This window comes from Sinohyriopsis cumingii, chromosome 1 (genome assembly GCF_028554795.1).
Source record: "Sinohyriopsis cumingii isolate HCF-2022 chromosome 1, ASM2855479v2, whole genome shotgun sequence".
Lineage (NCBI taxonomy): Eukaryota > Metazoa > Mollusca > Bivalvia > Unionida > Unionidae > Sinohyriopsis > Sinohyriopsis cumingii.
Genome location: NC_142961.1, coordinates 41,929,420 through 41,950,225, shown reverse-complemented (window position 1 = coordinate 41,950,225; position 20,806 = coordinate 41,929,420). Strand labels below are relative to the sequence as shown.

The 20,806-nt window shown below is 34.5% G+C and overlaps 1 protein-coding gene across 2 annotated transcripts in view; it reads left to right on the top strand.

The window, feature by feature from the left end:
- The window catches only part of LOC149806774 (uncharacterized), a 141,047-nt gene that overhangs the window by 40,798 nt on the left and 79,443 nt on the right, over positions 1 to 20,806 (top strand). For both annotated transcript variants that reach the window (XM_089957360.1, XM_089957351.1), the window contains 3 exons: positions 708 to 807; positions 10,499 to 10,558; positions 17,801 to 17,916. In XM_089957360.1, the coding sequence (XP_089813486.1) occupies positions 708 to 807; positions 10,499 to 10,558; positions 17,801 to 17,916 (276 nt within the window). The remainder of the gene's footprint in view (positions 1 to 707; positions 808 to 10,498; positions 10,559 to 17,800; positions 17,917 to 20,806) is intronic.

Below are 20,806 nucleotides of genomic sequence, written 5' to 3'. Positions count from 1 at the left end.
AGACACCATATTACAAACAGTTAGCTTTGTAAAGACACCATATTACAAACAGTTAGCTTTGTAAAGACACCATATTACAAACAATTAGCTTTGTAAAGACACCATATTACAAACAGTTAGCTTTGTAAAGGCACCATATTACAAACAGTTAGCTTTGTAAAGGCACCATATTACAAACAGTTAGCTTTGTAAAGGCACCATATTACAAACAGTTAGCTTTGTAAAGACACCATATTACAAACAGTTAGCTTTGTAAACTGTCGTTTAAGTTATGTGTAAGACTTGATAAACTTCTGTTTATACTGATCATAATCAGTGCCAGTTCATGTTTTGGGCTTTGATTTACTTCATGCATGGCTGTAGGCTGTTTCAGGACCCATGTCTGACATCATAACCATGATCTGGCATCTACCTGGACATGTTTTGAATATGCTTTTGTTTTATGAGATTTATTTCAATGTAAAAATGAAATCTGAGACTGAAATAGTTGTTTTAGTTTGAGTAGACAGGTGTCAGTTTCAGGACCAGAAAATGTTTGGTCTCAAAAGGATTTAAGCTTAGTGAGGCTGCAGTATGGAGAGGTTTTATTGACTGTTTGATTCTTTGTTTTGCAACACATATTGACATCTATTTTCAGTATATATTTTAAAAGATGCCAACATATTTTTCCTATCTGTCATAAATCAGTCAGTTTGAATGTTTTTCAGAAAGTATCATGGAGTGGACAAGCAAGAATGTTTGGCTGACTTGAAGAAAGGAAAAGCTGAGATTGTTGTCACAACGTTTGAGACCTTCAGAGATAATCAGGTTTGACTCGCTTTATTCCCATAATTTGATATTTGTAACTGGTTATTTCCCCTCATTGAAAATAGTTGCATAAAGTCGTTCTTTTTTAAGCTACTTTCATGGTAAGTAAAATCTCTACTTCAGATTGTTATTCCCTCAATTATTTTGATTTTGTGAATTTTTTTATTTTTGTTGGTTCAAAATTTAAGGATAGAGGGTACAGTTGTATGGTATGATCTTTTCATGAATCTGGTTTACCTTGTTGAATTCAAATTCTGTTAAATTTGATTGATCAACAGAGTTAAATTGAACTGTAGATGATCAGGTTTACATTCATCCTTATACATACATTAAATTTACATCAGTTTTAACCACAGTGTAGAAATTCTGATTGGTAAAAAAAATACACTGAGATATGGCATCGTTTAAAAGAATGGGGTGTTTTGAACCATCAGAACATTGATAGTTATGCATGAATATCTAATATAATTGATGGTATGAAAGCATTTGTGAGAAGGAAATCAGTGAAATATTGTCAAGTAATTTATGATATAATCAATTATATTTTTTTCTTCCTTTACATTATATGTGGAGTAAAATTTAATTTATTTGCACAATGATAGCGATGATTGTTTTTTTTTAAAATTTAATTTTGTTAAATATGTAAATAATAGATTCCACTTGATATAAGGGGAAAAATATTTTAAAACTCTTAGGTATGTATAATTTTAATTTTTGTATTTTTCCTAATAATGTAAATTTTCTCAGGTCTGTATCAGATTAATTTTGTATTTAGAATATAATATTATCACATACACCCCTCTCTTGCTATCGCTCCTTCCCCCTGGATGGGGCCAAAGTGTCAAGAAATATTGTTGAGTCACATATTGGTTAAAGATTTTAGATCAAATTTCTTCTTTCACCTACATACATATCCATAACCTCTTCACCAGTTTACTTTATTATTTGGAATATAATGTCGTCACATATGTCCCATCACTCAATACCACTCCTGTCCCTGGCTTTCACCCCTGGTTGGAGTTATGGAACCAATAATTACCTTATAGACACATTTTGGTGTATGTGTTTTGCAGCACTTGCTGCTCAGCAATACATTACCTGATTCACTTGATATTGTAAGTTCATTTATTTTTTATGGGTATCAATTTTTATGGCTTTGTGAGAAATTACATTTGTGTCAGTTCTTGAATTTGTTGCTTGAATAAGGTGTCATATTGTTGTCACAGAAGGGATTGAGTAGATGACATAAAGGTCCTATTGTTTACACAGAAGAGACTGAGTGGATCAAATAAGGGGTCATTGTTTTGATACAGAAGGCTAAGGAGATAAAGTATGGGGTCCTAATTTTTAAACAGAAGGGCTGAATGAATCAGTATGGAGTCCTATTGTTACTGAAGAATACAAATGTTTATTGGGTATTCAGATTCATTATTGGCAGCAACCAAGAAGTCCTTGAAAATCGGTACTCCCTGAAAAATAATGAATTGATAGTATTTGGAATATAATATCACATACTGCCCCTCTCTCTGTAATACTTCTGTCCCTGTGTTTTGACCCTGGCTGGGGATGATGGGGTCATGATTTACATTTGGGACACATTTCGTTTAAATGATATATTATGACTTACTATTCGTAACACATTAATAAAACCCAATTCATTTCACGATTGGAACATAATATCAACACATGTCCCACTACCTTTAGCAACACTTCAGCCCCTATGTTTTGCCTTTGAACAGAGCCATGGGGCCAAGAATTATATTTGGGACACATTTAAAAAAAAAAAGATAATTTGTTGTTAACTTTATATTTCCATAATCCCTTCACCAAGATGCTTTGTGTTTGGATTATAAAGTCAACACATGCATATTTAATGGATTAAATTACTCTTGCCCAGGTGTTCTGTTCCAGATTTTAATACGCCTGAACCTGGGTTATATCCCAGATTGAGACCATACAGTCAGGAAGTACGTGACACTGTATAGATTTATTGTATCACTTATATTTGTAGAACTCCTTTTCCCAATTCAGTTCATATTGAGAATGTAATCGAACACATTTAACTTCCTCCTCTTACCATTTCTATGCATTGGTCAAGTCATGCAGTGGCACCATGAGGTCAGTTTGCGTGACAACTTAAAGTTTTTAAAGTTTTGATAACATCTTTATCTTAAAAGACATTTATCAATTCATTTAAAAATTGGAATAATGTGTGATCCTAAGCTTCTCTTTATCCTTATCATGCTTTTGTCCCAAAAGTTATTACCCTGGATTTTCTCTCCAGGTTGTCCATAATAATGCTGGAGTATTTTTGCTCCAAGTTGAATTTCTCCAACCAGTTTACAGAATTATGACAGTGGTACTCTCTGGTCAATAAGGCACAGTAATCCCACTCTGAGTAATATATTATTATTACTTGTTGAACTGTAATTTTCATTTCCCAGGTCCCTTTATTGTATTGTCTAAACTAGGGATTTACAGATTTGATGGAGATCAACTTGCCCAGGGCAAGTTGAATGGAAAATTGAACTTACCCTTGGGAAATATGAGCTTGCCCCAAACATAATATCCCAACAAGAATAAAAAATATGATAATATATGTGATATTTTAAAAGAAATCATCGTATATTTATTTTTAACTTTTGTTTTCTTTTCATCATTGTTTGCACCTTAAAACTATATGCTGATAGTTAAAGTTATACAAACGTATGTAAATAATGCATGTAGATAAATATGTAGGTGAGAAAGAGTTAGAAAACAGATATAGTTGGAAGTGCAAAAATAGACATGTTCATGTTACATGGACGTAGAAATGGATTAGTAGAAAAGGATCTGGAAGGAACTAGATTTTTAAGTGAGAGGGAGAGATTTTGGTAAAAGTCTTTGAGCTGAAAAATTCTGTGTTAATTTAATTTTAATTATATTTTAATACATAATATTTTTCTAATTCTCCACATAAATTCAAATGACCATACAGATTTAAGTGTCCATCCAGAAAACAAATAAGGTACAAATGAGTCCATCATTTAAGTATTCCATAAATATCAATGATTTCACTCCATGCATTTTTACTGGGGTGAGTTATGTCCACCTATGTCTGCTTCTGCTTCCACATTTAATATTAGCATCTATTTATCTTGGAATTGGCGACATGCATCAAAATATTTGACATGCATCAAAATATTTGACAGGATATTTGACATGCATCAAAATATTTGACATGCATCAAAATATTTGACAGGCATCAAAATATTTGACATGCATCAAAATATTTGACAGGATATTTGACATGCATCAAAATATTTGACAGGCATCAAAATATTTGACAGCTTCAAAATATTTGACATGCATCAAAATATTTGACAGGCATCAAAATATTTGACATGCATCAAAATATTTGACAGGCATCAAAATATTTGACATGCATCAAAATATTTGACAGGCATCAAAATATTTGACATGCATCAAAATATTTGACAGGGATCAAAATATTTGACAGGCAGACTTTTGAGAATGCTATGAGAACACTTATCCCTTTGAATGAAATTCTATGCTTGGTTAATAGTTAAAAATGAGTGCCTTTTTTTCCAAACATGCCTGTCAGAAAATCTCAGGAGTTATATTACTAACAGCACCTTATCACACTAATATTGGCAACATGCATCAAAACAATCTTTGACAAGCCAATTGTTTCAAATAGGTAATCGGAAGGTAACTTTAAGATCTAAGGACATGAAAGTCAGTGAATTCTGGAAACATTCAGATATTACAAGTAAAATGTAACTAATAAGTTAAAATATGAATGTTTATTACTGATTTGTAAACAGTTGCATTAAATAGTACATATTCTTCACATATTAATGTCTGCACTGGAAAATGTGAGACTGACCTTGACATCGACTACTAGATGGAAATGACATACTATACATCATAGATGAGAGAAACTGTAAAGTTATGTAGAAGAAGAATGTGGTATATATGAACACTAAATGAAAGTGGTGATGTAGGTGCTCTGTCAAGATTGTAATGTATAAATCTTGCAGAATATAAAGCATTACAAACTGGTCTGGACCCCTTGTCGGTAAAATAGCTCGCACAGAGCTAGTGTTTTATGTATTTTACCCAGACCATCGATGTTAAATAAAATTTCTTGGATCTCATTTTCTCACAGTTGAGCTTGCCGAAGCTGAAATTGAGCTTGTCCTAGGAGTCAGGCAAGTGGAGTTGTAAATCCCTGGTCCTAACAATCAATTACTGAATGAACTCATAACTGAAAGGGTGCTGGTTCAAATCCTACTATCAGACCCTACCATGGCATGTCCATGGGCAAGTTACTTTACTTAAATTGCCTCAGCACTAAATAACCAAAGCATTAAACCAAATTGATTATTGAAAATCGTGAGAATTTAGCATTGTTAAAATTCATCATTTCAGGTAATTCATCATGTTGGTCATATACCACATAGTGTGTCATATACCATATAGTGTGTCATATACCATATAGTGTCACATACTATATAGTGTGTCACATATCACATAATGTGTTATATACCATATAGTGTGTCATATACAACATAGTGTGTCATATACTATATAGTGTGTCACTTCCACATAGTGTGTCAAATACCATATAGTGTGTCATATACAACATAGTGTGTCATATACTATATAGTGTGTCACTTCCACATAGTGTGTCAAATACCATATAGTGTGTCATATACTATATAGTGTGTCATATACTATATAGCGTGTCATATACTATATAGTGTGTCATATACCATATAGTGTCATATCCTATATTGTGTGTCAGTTCCACATAGTGTGTCAAATACCATATACACCACTCCCTCAATAACTCGCGCACATCGGGGTCCAGAAACATCGACCGCACTATAAGTGAGGCGTGAGTTATCGATGGACCTATAAAATAAGCCCAAAACCAATAAAGTGATTGATGACATAACGGAAAAATGGGGGGTGGGATAGGCAGATTATACTGTTGAATACTCACTTTATAATCGTTCTGAGATTAACTGTTAATAAATATCTCTTCATAACGGTGTACTTTATTATTTCCTCATAGGACAACATTAATTTCAGGATAAATTACAGTATATTGAGGCGATCATCGAAAACATTATTCCACGTGGTTTCCGTTCGCTTAACATGTGTACCACTTCACACATTGTGTACTACGTTACTAATTTTTATGTTGAATTGGATACATTCTAGTTTTATTGTTTGATCCAAATTAGATGTTTTTTTATATACAAAAGATCGACTCTTTTCAAGAAACAGTGTCGATCGAATGATAGATAGATAGATAGATTTGAATACTATAGAAGTAAAATGGAAAACAAAAAAAAACAAGGGTTAATCAGTGCTAACATATTTAATTGGTCTACAAATTTAAAACAACGTAAATTAGAACAAGTTAATACTTGCTGTTTGTGCCACGCTTGACAAATATCAGTTCACTTTTTGAAAAAATCAGTTAATTTTTTTTGTGTGTGTTACTCCCTGGTTTCTCTGCCGCCGAGCAAAATCCCTCAGATTTCTCAGCTGCATGAGCTTTACGTAGTCAACATTTTGGGTCTCCAGCCACCTTATGACAATATCAAAATATTTGATTGCTTCCTGTGCAGAGGGGTGGGGGGTGCAACATCTGCGTCTGCATCACTTTCAACACTTGTGTTACTCCAGTTAGAATCGTTTTCTGCTGCAAATTTGTTTGCTATAGAAATAATTGTAGTTTCATCTGACATGTATTCGGCTGTGGGGCAATCATTGTCAGCAGAAATTCACTCCTCCATATCATCAAGAGAAACGCTCATCTCAGGACCATGAGTCTGTAAGAATTTCTCCCAAACAGCCTCGGCATTAATAACATAAGTTTCACTGAAACATTCGAAGTCACTATCATCGTCGTTGTCTCTGTTACTGTTTTGCTTTACGTCAAAGGCAGCTCCAAGACCCTTAATCCAGCACCCGAGGTCTCTTGTAATCGATTTTTTTTTAATGCAACAAACACTTCCCCAAGTTGTTGATCAAAACAAAGCCGGCATGTACATGTAATTAGGTTCTCACAGAAGTACTCAAGGGTTTCGATGTGACGGTCGATTGACTCTTTTCATGTTTTCAATGAACAGAATATGTTGTGATTATAATGTTTACACTGAAATGGAATTAAAGGATTAGAACGTGACTTTCACACAGGAAGACGTTTAATTGGTGTTTATTTCATTCTCTGTTGCCACCTGTTAGCATTTACCAGAAGTTTTCATTGATCGCTATTTCACCAGACTGTTTATTTACAGTATAATGACAACTATTTATCATAAAAATTTACATAATATATGATATCTTTAAACAGAGGTCTCGCTAGGATTTTAAAACTGGGTCTTTCTGCCTCTGAATTCAATCACTAAATATCAGTACATTTTCTCACTCGGCCGTCAGTCAAAGCCTTTGAACTAGCCGCCTAGCTGTTGCATCATGTTCTTTTTTTTTTTTTTTAATGTACTCTTATAAAATGGCAACAGTACATCAAAGAGTCTTTCAGTCATTGAATTCTGTCATTGTAAATATCAGCACAGTTAACTGATCAACACATTTTCCCACAAAGCAGGTGGCTGAAACAGGACCGGCAAATCTTTGAATTTTCTGTGCACCTATTACATGCGTACAGAGGACTCCCGCCTCAGTGATTTTCTGCGTCCCAGATCAAAAATTGGCGTCCAAATGCGTGTAATTAAACATTTTTGAGATATCTGAAATTAATTCTTCTTTAGAACCTGCAAATTTCAAAATATGGATTATATTTTTACAGGCATTAATCACCATTTTCGATGATAAAACAAGCAATGTATCAAGGTTTAATTTATCAATTCTTATCGTAATTTTTTCATGTTCAGCATATTTTAAAGATATTTTAAATACATTTTGTCTGGAAAAAATCAGGAGCCAAGACGGACACCGCATTATAAGCGGGATCACGAGTTATCTGGGCGCGAGTTATCGAGGGAGCGGTGTAGTGTGTCATATACTATATAGCGTGTCATATACTATATAGTGTGTCATATACCATATTGTGTGTCATATACCACATAGTGTGTCATATACCATATAGTGTGTCATATACCACATAGTGTGTAATAATAGTGTGTCATATACCATATAGTGTGTCATATACACTATAGTGTGTCATATACTACATAGTGTGTCATATGGTATATAGTGTAATATACCATATATGTATCATAAACCATATTGTGTATTATATACCATACAGTGTGTTATGTACCATATAGTGTGTCATATACCATATTGTGTGTCATATTCCACACAGTGTGTCATATACCATATAGTGTGTCATATACCACATAGTGTGTAATAATGGTGTGTCATATACCATATAGTGTATCATATACACTATAGTGTGTCATATACTACATAGTGTGTCATATGGTATATAGTGTGTCATATACCATGTACTGTGTCTTACATCATTTAGTGAGTTATTTTAGCAGTGGAGTTTTCAGCAAGTTAGCGGTCTGAGTATGAGGTGGAAAAAAGACATTCCATCCAAATTCATTGTTTTCAGAAATAAGTATAGCCAGGTTTTTTATATTTTAAAGGAAACAAAAAAAATGCAGTGGAACAATCTTCTGGGTTTTTCTTGAAAATACTTTGGAAGTCCCCATTCGTACCATGGATGGTAAATGTAAATCAGTAACAACAAATAGTATCCAAAATGTTTAATTTTTTTAAAACCACAGTGTTTGGTAGTGGTACACAAAGTGAATGATAAATACATTTATCACTATCATAGACACAGGGAATAAAGAGTTATAGGGACTACTGTAATGTGTCCACTGATGAGGACAATATGAAGTCTTTTCCACATTATCTGCTTGAACTGGCCTTTGTGATCATACAGTAGCCAATAAAGCCTACAATAGTATGGTAGGGTTGATGCATACAGTATCCAATCAAGCCTACAATAGAATGGTAGGATTTATGCATACAGTAGCTAATCAAGCCTGCAATAGTATGGTAGGGTTGATGCATACAGTATCCAATCAAGCCTACAATAGAATGGTAGGATTTATGCATACAGTAGCTAATCAAGCCTGCAATAGTAAGGTAGGGTTGATGCATACAGTATCCAATCAAGCCTACAATAGAATGGTAGTATTTATGCATACAGTAGCTAATCAAGCCCATAATAGAATGGTAGGGTCTATGCACACATTATCCAATCAAGCCTACATGATAGGGTCTATTCTTGCTTTTTTTCCAGTGAACATATCAGTTAACTTGTCATCTTTTTATACTGTTATATTTGAGGTTGAACAGACTGGCATATTAGTGTCAAAATCTGATTGTACAATGCACCCCTTTGATATTTACCTCCTTTTAAGGTAATTGATTTGCTTTTGACTCATGCTGTATAGTTTTGTGTTGATAAGAGTAAATCAATGGATGCTAAGGGACAATAATTGCAAATTATTGCTCTTAACACTTAGGCCACTGAAGCGGTTGCTATTGAGTGAAATGTTTTTGTGGCAAATTTAGTTGTTTGAGAATTTAGTTATCTTGATAAGTTTGCAAAAATTGTATGTTTTTGAAAGTTTTTTATTTAAAGTACATAGACATAATTTATATCTTCTTCTAGTGTGGATAATCAACATTTCACAACGATTATAGTGTCTTTAAAAGAGCATTACATTTCCATGCATATTATGAATAAATCTGTGATCTTTAGTGTTTTTTCTGTCAGTGAGAAAGTCATTTTATTGTCATGCTCTACCCAGATTGATGGGATAGCAAGATAAATTAGTCATATTTCCAGCAGTGGTAGCAGTATCATCATTTTATTAAGGTTTGGTTAAAGTGCTTGATTCAGGGCTCAGTGTACAGGCCCTGGCATGTTAATCTTACAGTCTATATGTATATTTGATTATGAATTGATAAATTTGTGTATCTTGCTTGCATTAGAAAAGTTATCACCAAATATTTATCACTTGTATGATGGTGATGTCTTTATCACTATCATCATTGTTAAGATTTCTGGATTTGAGTTTTGTGTTGACATTTTTGCAGTTCAGACAAAATGGATGTAAATCTGAGTATGATGAAAGTAAACAATTAGTGGCATGATGATTAATGAAACCAATTGAAACTGGTTGAAAACATCAAATAGCCAAGTGTTTAATTATGATTTTTGATAACAGAATATATAAACAATTGCAGATTTCTCTTTCTAATAGTCTCTCATTTTGGGATAAAGTCATCAATGAAAAGAAAAATATAGAAATAACACTTACAGTCAACAATGCTTTCAGATTTTAAGTACAACCCCCAAATGCCAACAAGATGGCAGACAACAGATGTGCCTATAAACATAGATACACGCAGTTGCCAAGCAAATATTGCATCATCCATGAAAATATTGAAAATATTTACAGTGGACTAAAATTAAATGCTTTCATGGTTACATTTATCTCTCTGTAAATTTCACCAGTTTTCTACTACCCTGTTCCTTGAAACCCTTTATTTTATTGTATTTATAAGGAAAGAAAAGAAACCTACTATCATCCTTCTTTAGATGGTTTAATATAACATTGGTAATATATTGACTCAGATCTTGTCTTTGCCTCAAATAAAAACCTTAACATGTCCTTTCCAGGAGTCTCTAAATTCTGTGGAGTGGGATGCGGTAATTGTGGATGAAGTCCATAGGATAAAGGTAAAAATTCATTCTTCTAGAAACATCTGTTCAGTAAAACCAGTATAGATACAGTCTCGTGTTACATATTTATTTCCTGAATTAGTTCATTGAACTGTGGCTTTGATAAGCTTTGACCGGAAACAATTTCCAAGGCATTCAGACTTAAACGTGTGGTGAATTAAATCCCAAATAATCCTAAATGTCCTATTACTTATCCAGAAATATAGAATGTTCTGAAAAAATGGAATGTTCCAAATTAATTTCAATAGCCTTGATATCCTGATGTAATGCAATGATTCAATCCAGAACCTCTTTGAATGAATTAACAAAAATCCAGAGTACTGTATTAATTAGTCCAAAAGTCAATGAACACTTTAGTAGTTCCAGTTAATATTTAAAATAAATAATTCCGCTCAAATTATATTTGACAGATTGATCAAAAACAGGAATGAATTATCAAGTCCCTATTTATACACCTTCTCACTTGACCTATATTGTGATAAACTGAAATTTTCCAATGGAAAAACCTAGTCTAATTGTAAACAAGATGACCTTGAAGTCTTGCTATGTAAACAAGTTCTTTACAACTTACAATCATAGACAAAATTTAGATATGTAAACATTCTGTTTACATTATTTTAAAGTACAACTTACACTCATGGACAAAAGTTAAGCACTCAGGTAAATACACGTAACAGAGTGACTGATAGTGAGGGATCACTGTTTAGAATTGTATTCAATTTACTATCTTAAGTACCTCTTCACTACACTATACCTCACTCCTATGTTTAGGATTGTATTCATTTTCCTAAGTACATATTCACTACACTATACCTCACTCCTATGTTTAGGATTGTATTCATTTTCCTAAGTACCTATTCACTACACTATACCTCACTCCTATGTTTAAGATTGTATTCATTTTCATAAGTACCTATTCACTACACTATACCTCACTCCTATGTTTAGGATTGTATTCATTTTCATAAGTACCTATTCATTACACTCTACCTCACTCTCTGCAGTAATTATTTCTCTTAAAATGAAAAAGAATGTCATGTAAATATGATACAGTCTACTTGACTTCATCCAACCTCTGTTAACTGACTGTAGTAATTGTATGATAAAATGTTACAAAACGGTTCTTTCCTTACTTATGTGTGTGTGTGTGTGTGTGTAATTTGGATTTTTAACACAGTTTTAACAATTTTCTAGTCATATCGCTATAATGTCTGCAGTGTGGCAGTTTATAGTGATGTCTAGCACTGGGGAATCATGTTGCAGACATGAAGTATCATGTCCCACCCAGTCAAATTATCCTAACACCAGGCCAACCAGTCCTAACACTAACCTCTTAGTGCTGAGTACCTAGCAAGGCAGCTGCTTGTACCATTTTTGTAAGTCTTTGTTATGACTTGGTCAGGGTTTGAACCCGTGACCTCCCACATCCAAGCCAGGTGCTGTAACCACTAGGCCACCAGAGCGGTGTTATTATTTATAACTTCAACTTTAACAGACTGAGGCTCTTGCAAAAACATATTCATTTTGGTATAAAATTCTTGAAATGTATGTATTAATGAATATGATGTTGCTATCTACTGTCTTATTTTTTAAAATATGTGCAGCCAGTTACAAAAATTTTCTTTGTATTTGTAATGATGCACATTAATAGTTTTACATGTCTAGCACATTGCTTAAGGGATTTATGGTTATCCTAATCCTAGTTAGTGGCATTCCTAATAAACTTACACATGGTGAATATGGATGCTCAGAACAACGTCGTTAGGTAAGTACACAAAACTACGTACTTGTTATGTTCTGGGTTAGTGGTAAGATTGTTTTTGATATGGCATATCGATACATTGATGCTGTCAGGCTGAGACTTGTATGTCTTATTAAACAAGTTATCTCACCTGACACAGAACAAAACATTAATGGAGTTTTGTATTTGTTATATATCCCGCTCTCTCAGATTTTCAAAATCTTGTAATTCTACTTTGTGTAAGTGGACTTTACTACAAAAAATAAGGATTTATAAATGTTTGATTTGGCACATCTAAGAATAACAAAATATTGACATCAGTGAAAACAACAAAATAGTTCTAGTCTGGGTTTATGATAAGGAAATGCAGACTAGTTACAGTTGGGTATATAATAAGGAGTGGGATATGGAAATACATACTGAACATCTGTTTCCAACACCAGATCAGTCACGTAAGATTAAATGTGTAATCAGAGAACATAAATATATTCAAATGATACTTCTTAACTTAACAATGTATTTCTTAATGTGCGTTGGAGCTAGATCATAAGATAGTTCCATTGTGGTCTGCCGATTTCTGTTGCTCATCAGACCGGTCACTGTCATGTGATACACAGTACAGTAGTCTCCCTCTTGAACGAACCCCCTGACCAGCAGCCACTCACTTCTTATGGCCAGAATCTCTTGGCACCAACGAGTTTGTATTCAAAAGTACCTCTCGAGAATGGCCACCCCTTTAATGTGACCAGCTGCCAGCATATTAGTACAAAAATGGAAAATATTCCCCTCATGAGCGGCCACTTTATTTTTTCAAATGTGTCCAGAACCATTAATTAATTCATATCGTGACATAAGGTAAGTAATCAGATTATCTCTATCATCGATACCTGTCTCCCAATGTCAAGTTTCCATTACTGAAAGGAGTATTGACTAAAGCACATTTAACAGTAAGATTAATGTTATATCATTATCTATAAAACCTGACATTTACAGGAAATGGGCTCAACAATGTTTTGATAGAGTTTTGGGCTTTATACATCTGTCGAGTTCTTCTCTTTGAGGATTACAACCAGACATAATTGTCAAGATCATAACAGGGTTAGCTTAGGCTAAAAATAGATTTTGTGCATTGACACACACACAGAAATTAACCTTGTACTTGAACAAAAACAGAGTACCAGACAAAGACCGAAAAATCACGTGACAAAACATTTATCACTTCCTTTACGAAGAAGGCATTTTGTCCACTCAACAAAAGTTTCATCTGCATAATTCAATCACATACTGTTAGCAACATCCAAATAAATCATTACCAAATATTAACATGTCATTACATAAAGGGATATGTATTATTTTTGAAGAAAGTCGGTTATTCTGCTTGACGGCTCCTGGTGAGGTGGGGAGGGGAGACTTGCCCAACAATTTTATGTAGAAAAGACTCAAAACAATTTTATGTTGAAAAGACTCAAAACAATTTTATGTTGAAAAGACTCGAATAAACAACATCGTAACTGATAAGGAGGTTATTTAGCAACAGTGGGAGAATGGAGCAAATGAAAAAAGAATTATGTATGTACCAAGATTTAAATGATGTTTTTGAATGGTTTTGCAATGTGCTTGACAACAATACCAGCTCGCATATCATGTTTATGCCAAGAATAAGAACTATTAATGTATATTCAGAAGAAATAAATCTATTATAAAAAGAAGAACCTTTTAATAATTAATGTTACTTTTACACGAAGATATTAAATGAAGATATAATGAATGCTTTGAAGTACATAGCTTTCTTACTACATACATTATATATACTTTTCACCAAAGATTTAGTCCCCCTCTGAGAACACCACCCATCTTATAAGGCCACTTTCCCAGTGCAGAAGGGGTGGCCATATAAGAAGGGGACCACTGTACACTAAAATTATGTCATTATTTAAAGCAAGTGTATGTCATGATTTAATTTTTGGTACATTTTAACTTGAGTACATTTTTACTTTGGTACGTTTCCATCTGGGTCTGTTTTGAGTTGAGTATGTTTTGGTTTGGGTACATTTTGACCTGTTCACATTCACCAAACCAGCAGAATGGGTGGTCTGTTCCCTCTTCTACATTTTGACCACTGGTTTCTACATCCAGCTACAAGACTGACTCATCAGCTTATATTCCCCCTACCAACAGTGAGGTGACACAAGTGGTGATATGGGTGGGGACCTGGCGTTGCATACTGGTTAACATCTCAGAGGCAGTGAAGCTAAAAGCCCAAACTCTCACCACCATCACCTTGCATATCTACCTCTTCAGTAACCATCTGTGTTTTGAAGGAGGAATAGTTGTCTTCAGCATCTTATTAGCATCTGGTGGAAGTGGAAGCAAATATGTTGAGGCTAGCCCTTTCTATGTCCATGGCAGTGTCTGCATAATTCTTTGTTTCTGCAGAGTTGCTGCTTTGGAGATGAAGTTCTTGCTGGATCACATCAGAGTCATCTTAGGTCTGCTGCTCTTGAGGCAGAGATACTCTTCAGAGGCATATCTTCTCTGTAGCATCACCATAGCTGCCAACCCTCATGATTTTGGCATGAATTTAATGACTTTCTACAGCGATTCATGGATTCATGCCACATGCAAACAAATCATGAATTCACCAATTCTCATTTATTTTAAGTGCTAGACATGATACAAGCAGTTGCCGAAACTGTCCGGTACTGCTGGTCACAATATTAGTAGAACTATAGCTGATTGGTACAGTTGGCCCAGTAGCAAGAATTTTAGTGTATTTTAATCTATATGTAATAGAGTAGTTTTACAAATGCTTTTGAAACTGGGGCTAACCTGAATTTTTCTCTGCACATGCACAGCCAACACTGATTTGTATTACCATTCGGTATCACATTTTGAAAATGTCTTCACCACCAAGGAAAAAGAAATGTATTACACAAAGAGTGAAGTTTAGTTTGGAATATCAAAAAATTGGCCATGCATTCAGCCAAAAATACCGATATACCTCATGCCTTTTGCACACAATGTGCCACAAATTTTAGCATCCGGCATGGTGGCAGAGATGATGTGAAAAAGCACACTCCCATAGCATCTCCAGCAGATTTCAGTTTTGGAGTATTTTAAACCACCTACTCAAGTCCTGCATGCTACCAGTGCTGAATCTTTGTTTGTGAGCTTTCTTGTTGAACATAGCCTGTCTTTCTCAGTTGGAGATCAGCAAAAGTGACAGTGGAAGATTATTTCCTATTGTGAGGAAAAATAAGACAAACTTTAGTGCCTCCTTAGGTGCTGAAAATTTGCAACAATTTTACTCACCAAGATTAATCAGCGGGCAAGAAGCCTGAACTGTTTTGAAAACAAATTTACCATAGCCTAGTTGAGGAAGTTCAAGTCTGCCACAGCATCATATCATGACAAATAGTGTGAAGTTTGTGTATATCAGTAAATTTGGCTGCAAATAAAGTAGTACATATAATCAGTGTAAATAATATATGTTTTATTTTCGGATTTTCATATAATGCAGTACTGATCATCAAAGTGGATGGAGTTAGTGTCATAATATAATTTTTCACTAATTGTGTTCAAAATTCACTAATTTTTATCCCAGTTTTCAGTAACTGTGAGTCTGGAGGGTTTGCAGCTCTGCATCACAGGATTTGAGGGACCAACATCACTGATTCCTAGCAGTAACTCCTTACATCTCAAAACAGTCCAGGAAACACACCTTTCCTAACTGTCCTTAAGGACAATCTCCCACATTTTTCAATTAAGTGCAGCCCAACAGACTCACAGACATCCTAATTTCAAAGTGCCCTCTTGGCTGGCCTTCACTAAACAAAGTGGTTGGAAGGGCCAAGGGAAGAGTCTTCAAACTTATCCCCCATTCCCAAGGAGGGAGGAGGTCAGCCCTATGGAGTTCCACCCACTCCTGGTATCTCCCTCTTCTCAGTGTCCTGGTAGGAGCTTATCTTGTCCATTTTTCATGGGTGTGGTCAGGCATCATAGACAATGTGTGGGTCCATTCCACCTTAAAGAATGGTTACTACCTTCATCTTCTTTTGCCAGTCAAAATGGGGTCATTTAAGGGAAGAGGGACACACACATCTGCAGAAAGTTGCAGTCAAGAGTGTGGAATATGACCAATCACTGGGTTTCTATTTTTGGCTTTTTCTGGTGTCAAAATAGGGCAGAAAGTTTCAGCCCATAATTGACCTTTCTGCCATAAAAAGCTTTTTTAAGGAAGAATGCTTGAAGATTGAGACTACTGGCTCAGTCAGTTTTTCTAGGATGATAGGGGTAGCAGCAGCCAACTTGAGGTCTTTAGGGATACCAGTCCTCCAGTGTTTTGATGCACAACACTTTCAACGATTCTTTTGTGAGGGACCTGTTTCTCTGTTGACTAAAGTGTTATGTATATTTGATTTAGTTTATATTTGATTTAATTTAATTGTTTGTTTGTTAGTTTTAATTTTTTTAAATTCCATTACATGCTACTGTAAAGTTGTCTAAAACAGACTTCAGAGTTTTTTTAAGTTTTGACAAAAACAACTTTATAGAGACATTGTATCTAATGTTGACCTAGTTCCTGACCTTGATTTAGAACCGGTATAGGGTTCTTATAAACAACATTTAAATTTTTTTAATATTCTTTCCTAGAGTAAAAATCATTGGTTTTAGTCAAGGCCATACTGGGAGTATGTGATGTTAAGCACATAAAAAGCTTCTATGTTGTTCTAGAATGGTGATCATGTGACCTTCACACGGGAATCTGTTTTATGTCTTAAATTAGTGTATGACTGTATTAAATTAGTGTATGACTGTTTTCTATAGAGAATTTGGGCAGTTGGGCTTTAAACCATTGACACTTAAAGGTGTTTTGTTGTGACCAGTTTGAGATGAATTTTTAATTTTTCCTCAAATTTTTTAGATTCTCAGAGATTATTTTTGCCTGGAAATACTTGTGCTCTAAATTAATTCTTGGACAAGGACAGTTATCAAAATTTACGTAGAATTCAAACACTGGAATAATATTTTCTGTGATTCAACAAAGAACTGTTGACACATCAGTATGATGCTGACCACAGAATACACCATCGCCTTCCATTTTGGATTTCAACGGGATTCAAACTCAGTTTCATTAGGACTTTTTATTACTAGGACTTCAATTTTTTAATTCTTGGATTATTCTTGGATTATTTTTGGATTCGATCCATAGAACCATAAGTTCTTTTTCTCATTATTACCTTGTTTTTCTAGGGAAATAAATTATTTGTTAAATTTTACAAAGCTTGTTGTCTTCACTCTTTTCTTGTTACATTTTGTAAGAGCCTAAATGTAACAAAAGTCTTGTGTCACAGTTTTAGCATTTTCTCTGTATCACTGATGCTACAGTAGATAAAGTCATGAATAGTTTTGTTGTTTTATTATGTCAAGGCAGAGCAGGTGAGATGTAGCATTCTGTGAAATTCTTGTTTCAGCCTTTGAATTTTTTGTTGTTGCAGGGCCTGAAGGCTCAGACTACTCAGGCACTTAGAGCAATTAACACCAGGAAAAGATATGGCTTGACTGGAACAGCTCTACAAAACAACCTGACAGAGTTATGGTGCCTCATGGATTGGTGAGGGATTCTGTCTATCTCTCTAGTTTTTATATTTTTTATTGACATAATTTGCAAGCAAAATGGTTTGGTAAACAAGTTTTCCCCTTGTGTACTGCCATACTATGTGAAGAGAGACAGACAGACAGAAGAACAAAAGTGTACATAACCAGTACATTAGAATACAGTGAATCCTTTATTTTCATTGGTACTAAGTTTAATGGTTATTCAAAAAAGACATTTTCATCTCTTTTTGAATTTATGAATTTGGAAGGAGACGCTATTGCTTAACAATGTATCAGTGTTTGTTAAGATTTTAAAGTTTTGGTTTTGTAGCAACCACAAAACCTATAAAAATAGGTATCCTATGAAAAATGGTGAATTCATAATATTTACTTCAAGGAATTGTTTGCACACATATCAAGTAAATGAAGAAATTGCCCTGTTTATTTAAGAAAATGTTGAGCCAATTTGAATACTTTTCAGTTGAGATCATACACAGATAAATAATTTCATAAATGGTAGTGCTGTTTTGGTTAGGGGCCATCCATTTAGTATGTATGCAAAAATCTGGCAAAGCTTGACCCCTCCCTCCCTCCCCCCCCCTACACACATGAGTACTTTTTTAACACCCCCCCCACCTGCATACATACACTTGATGCCCCACCCAATTCTATATAACTTCCTATAATTAATTCACACAGAAATGATGAAGGTTTAATACTATTAACGTGTTTCATAAAACAGATAGTCCACCGATGTTTAATGTCTGGCTGCATCAAAGAAAGAAGCTGTGCAACTTTAAAAAGTTTGTCTAGTGTCTGCTAAAATTCAAATGCTGACTGAACTTAGTTGAACAGGTTAGGTATTAGACAAATTATTATCCAGGTACATACATTATCAGTTGACTTCCCCCATACGCAAGCATATGCATTTGGGTTAACCCCCCCTCTGTGCATATGTACTAATTGGATGGCTCTTTATTTGATTTTGTCAAGAATTGGTCACTTTTAGTGAATCTGTCCACTTATTAATGATAGTTTCGATTTTGGTTGAACTCATTTCTGTGTCGTTTCAAATTTCAAGCTACTTGAAAAATGGGGTGAAAAAATCAGGAATAAGAACAGATTTTTTCCCACCTGAGAAAACACCTGTGCTTTTTGTCAGAATTGCTAAAAAGTCAGGGAAATGAAACTCAGGAATTTTCAATTGCTGCTTTAAAGAAGATTAATTGCAAAAAAATAGTCCGATGAAAAACGTTAATTCAACTGATTATGAGTTTAAATTGAAGATCGAACATACCAGAGTTTAGGAAATGAGGAACTCATGAATCAGTTAATATACGATTGCTGTATGTCACTTGAGCATATGCAAATCTTGATCAACACTTTGTCCAGTCAAGAGATATTTTGGAAACTGCATAGATGTCTCGAAGACACACATCTGGATAATTCTCTGTTAAGACTGAGCAATAGCAAAGCAAGTAATGTCAGTAATATAGAAATAAGTTTTGAAAGCATACTGTATAAAATAGCTGTCTGGAAAATTCTGGCAAGGGTATTGGGAATATTACATGGGGATCATTTCGAGCCAATTATTCAGCAATAAACATTTTTACTGTACGTGCAAAGTCACTGTTTTAAACATGTTTCTACCTATGAATGTGAGATGAAAATAAAAGAACGTGAATTATAGAACATTGACTTCCTGTTCAACTTTGTATATAGATAATTTGTTTGTATTCTTGAGATAACCCCTTCCCCCATTTGCATTACTCTGTTCTGCTGATGCAATGCTGTTACTCGCTTTGGTGTAGCATGTGCACATGTCGTCCTGCATGTATATTACAAAAGACATTCAGGATTAGATTTATGACTTGGGAAAGAGATGAGCTCCATGTGGAAAGGTATGTTTTATAATGTAGCCAAAGCATTCCACATTGATTTTGGCAGCTTAATGGTGAAAATGGTTGATGACGCAAAAATAAATCTTTAACTCTTCACCTGATGTAAACACCTTTGGATGCCTCTACCCCATTTTCATGGAAGCACTAGTGGACACCTCCACCAGATTCTCATCCAAGTGTGTTTGGATGACTTGTACCATCCACATGGAATGGTGTTTGGATGCCTATTATAAACTTAAGCCATTTTGAGGTGGTTTTTACAGCACCTCCTTTGGTGAAAACCCAATATTACAGGCATTGAGGTAAATGACCATCATGTCACACCACATGGTTTCTGTTTAAGATCTAGTTGTACAGACTTCGTATTTCGCGGGCCAGTTGAGTTTATCAAGGAGGCCATACTGAACTATAATGTATAGTACTTACACAGTGCAAAGCGTGCATAGCGTCCCTTAAATTCTTACTTATTCCCAAACATATTAGATGCAGATTTTGCTTTATTCATTGTTTTGACCAAATTGCATTCTTCCAGATAACATTTCAGCTAGTCCTTAATAGCTATTTCATTTATGTTGAATCACGCACTCATGAGTTACTCATTTTCAATGATATAAGCGATTCTACAAATTGAGGTAATATTTTTAAAAAGGTACGCATACAAGGCACATAACCATCATAATTTACATGTTCACAAAGAGTGGTAATAATAAAGGCTAAAATTCTCATATAGATCAACTGATTAACATCAATCAATTTTAGTTTTGTGTTTTAAGCTGAACAAACATAACTTTCCACACAGTGAAAAGCATGATGTTTCTGTGTCTTCTATGTTGATAGTTGCCAAATTTGTCTTTCATTTTGCGACAGCAGTACAGGCCAGTTAACCATTAAAACCCTGAAACTGGCTTGTGATAAGAGGGAATTTTGACCGGTAACTATACCAGTACATTGATGTGTAATTGCCTTTTATTCCATAATATTAGCACGATTACCATAGTTTTGTAA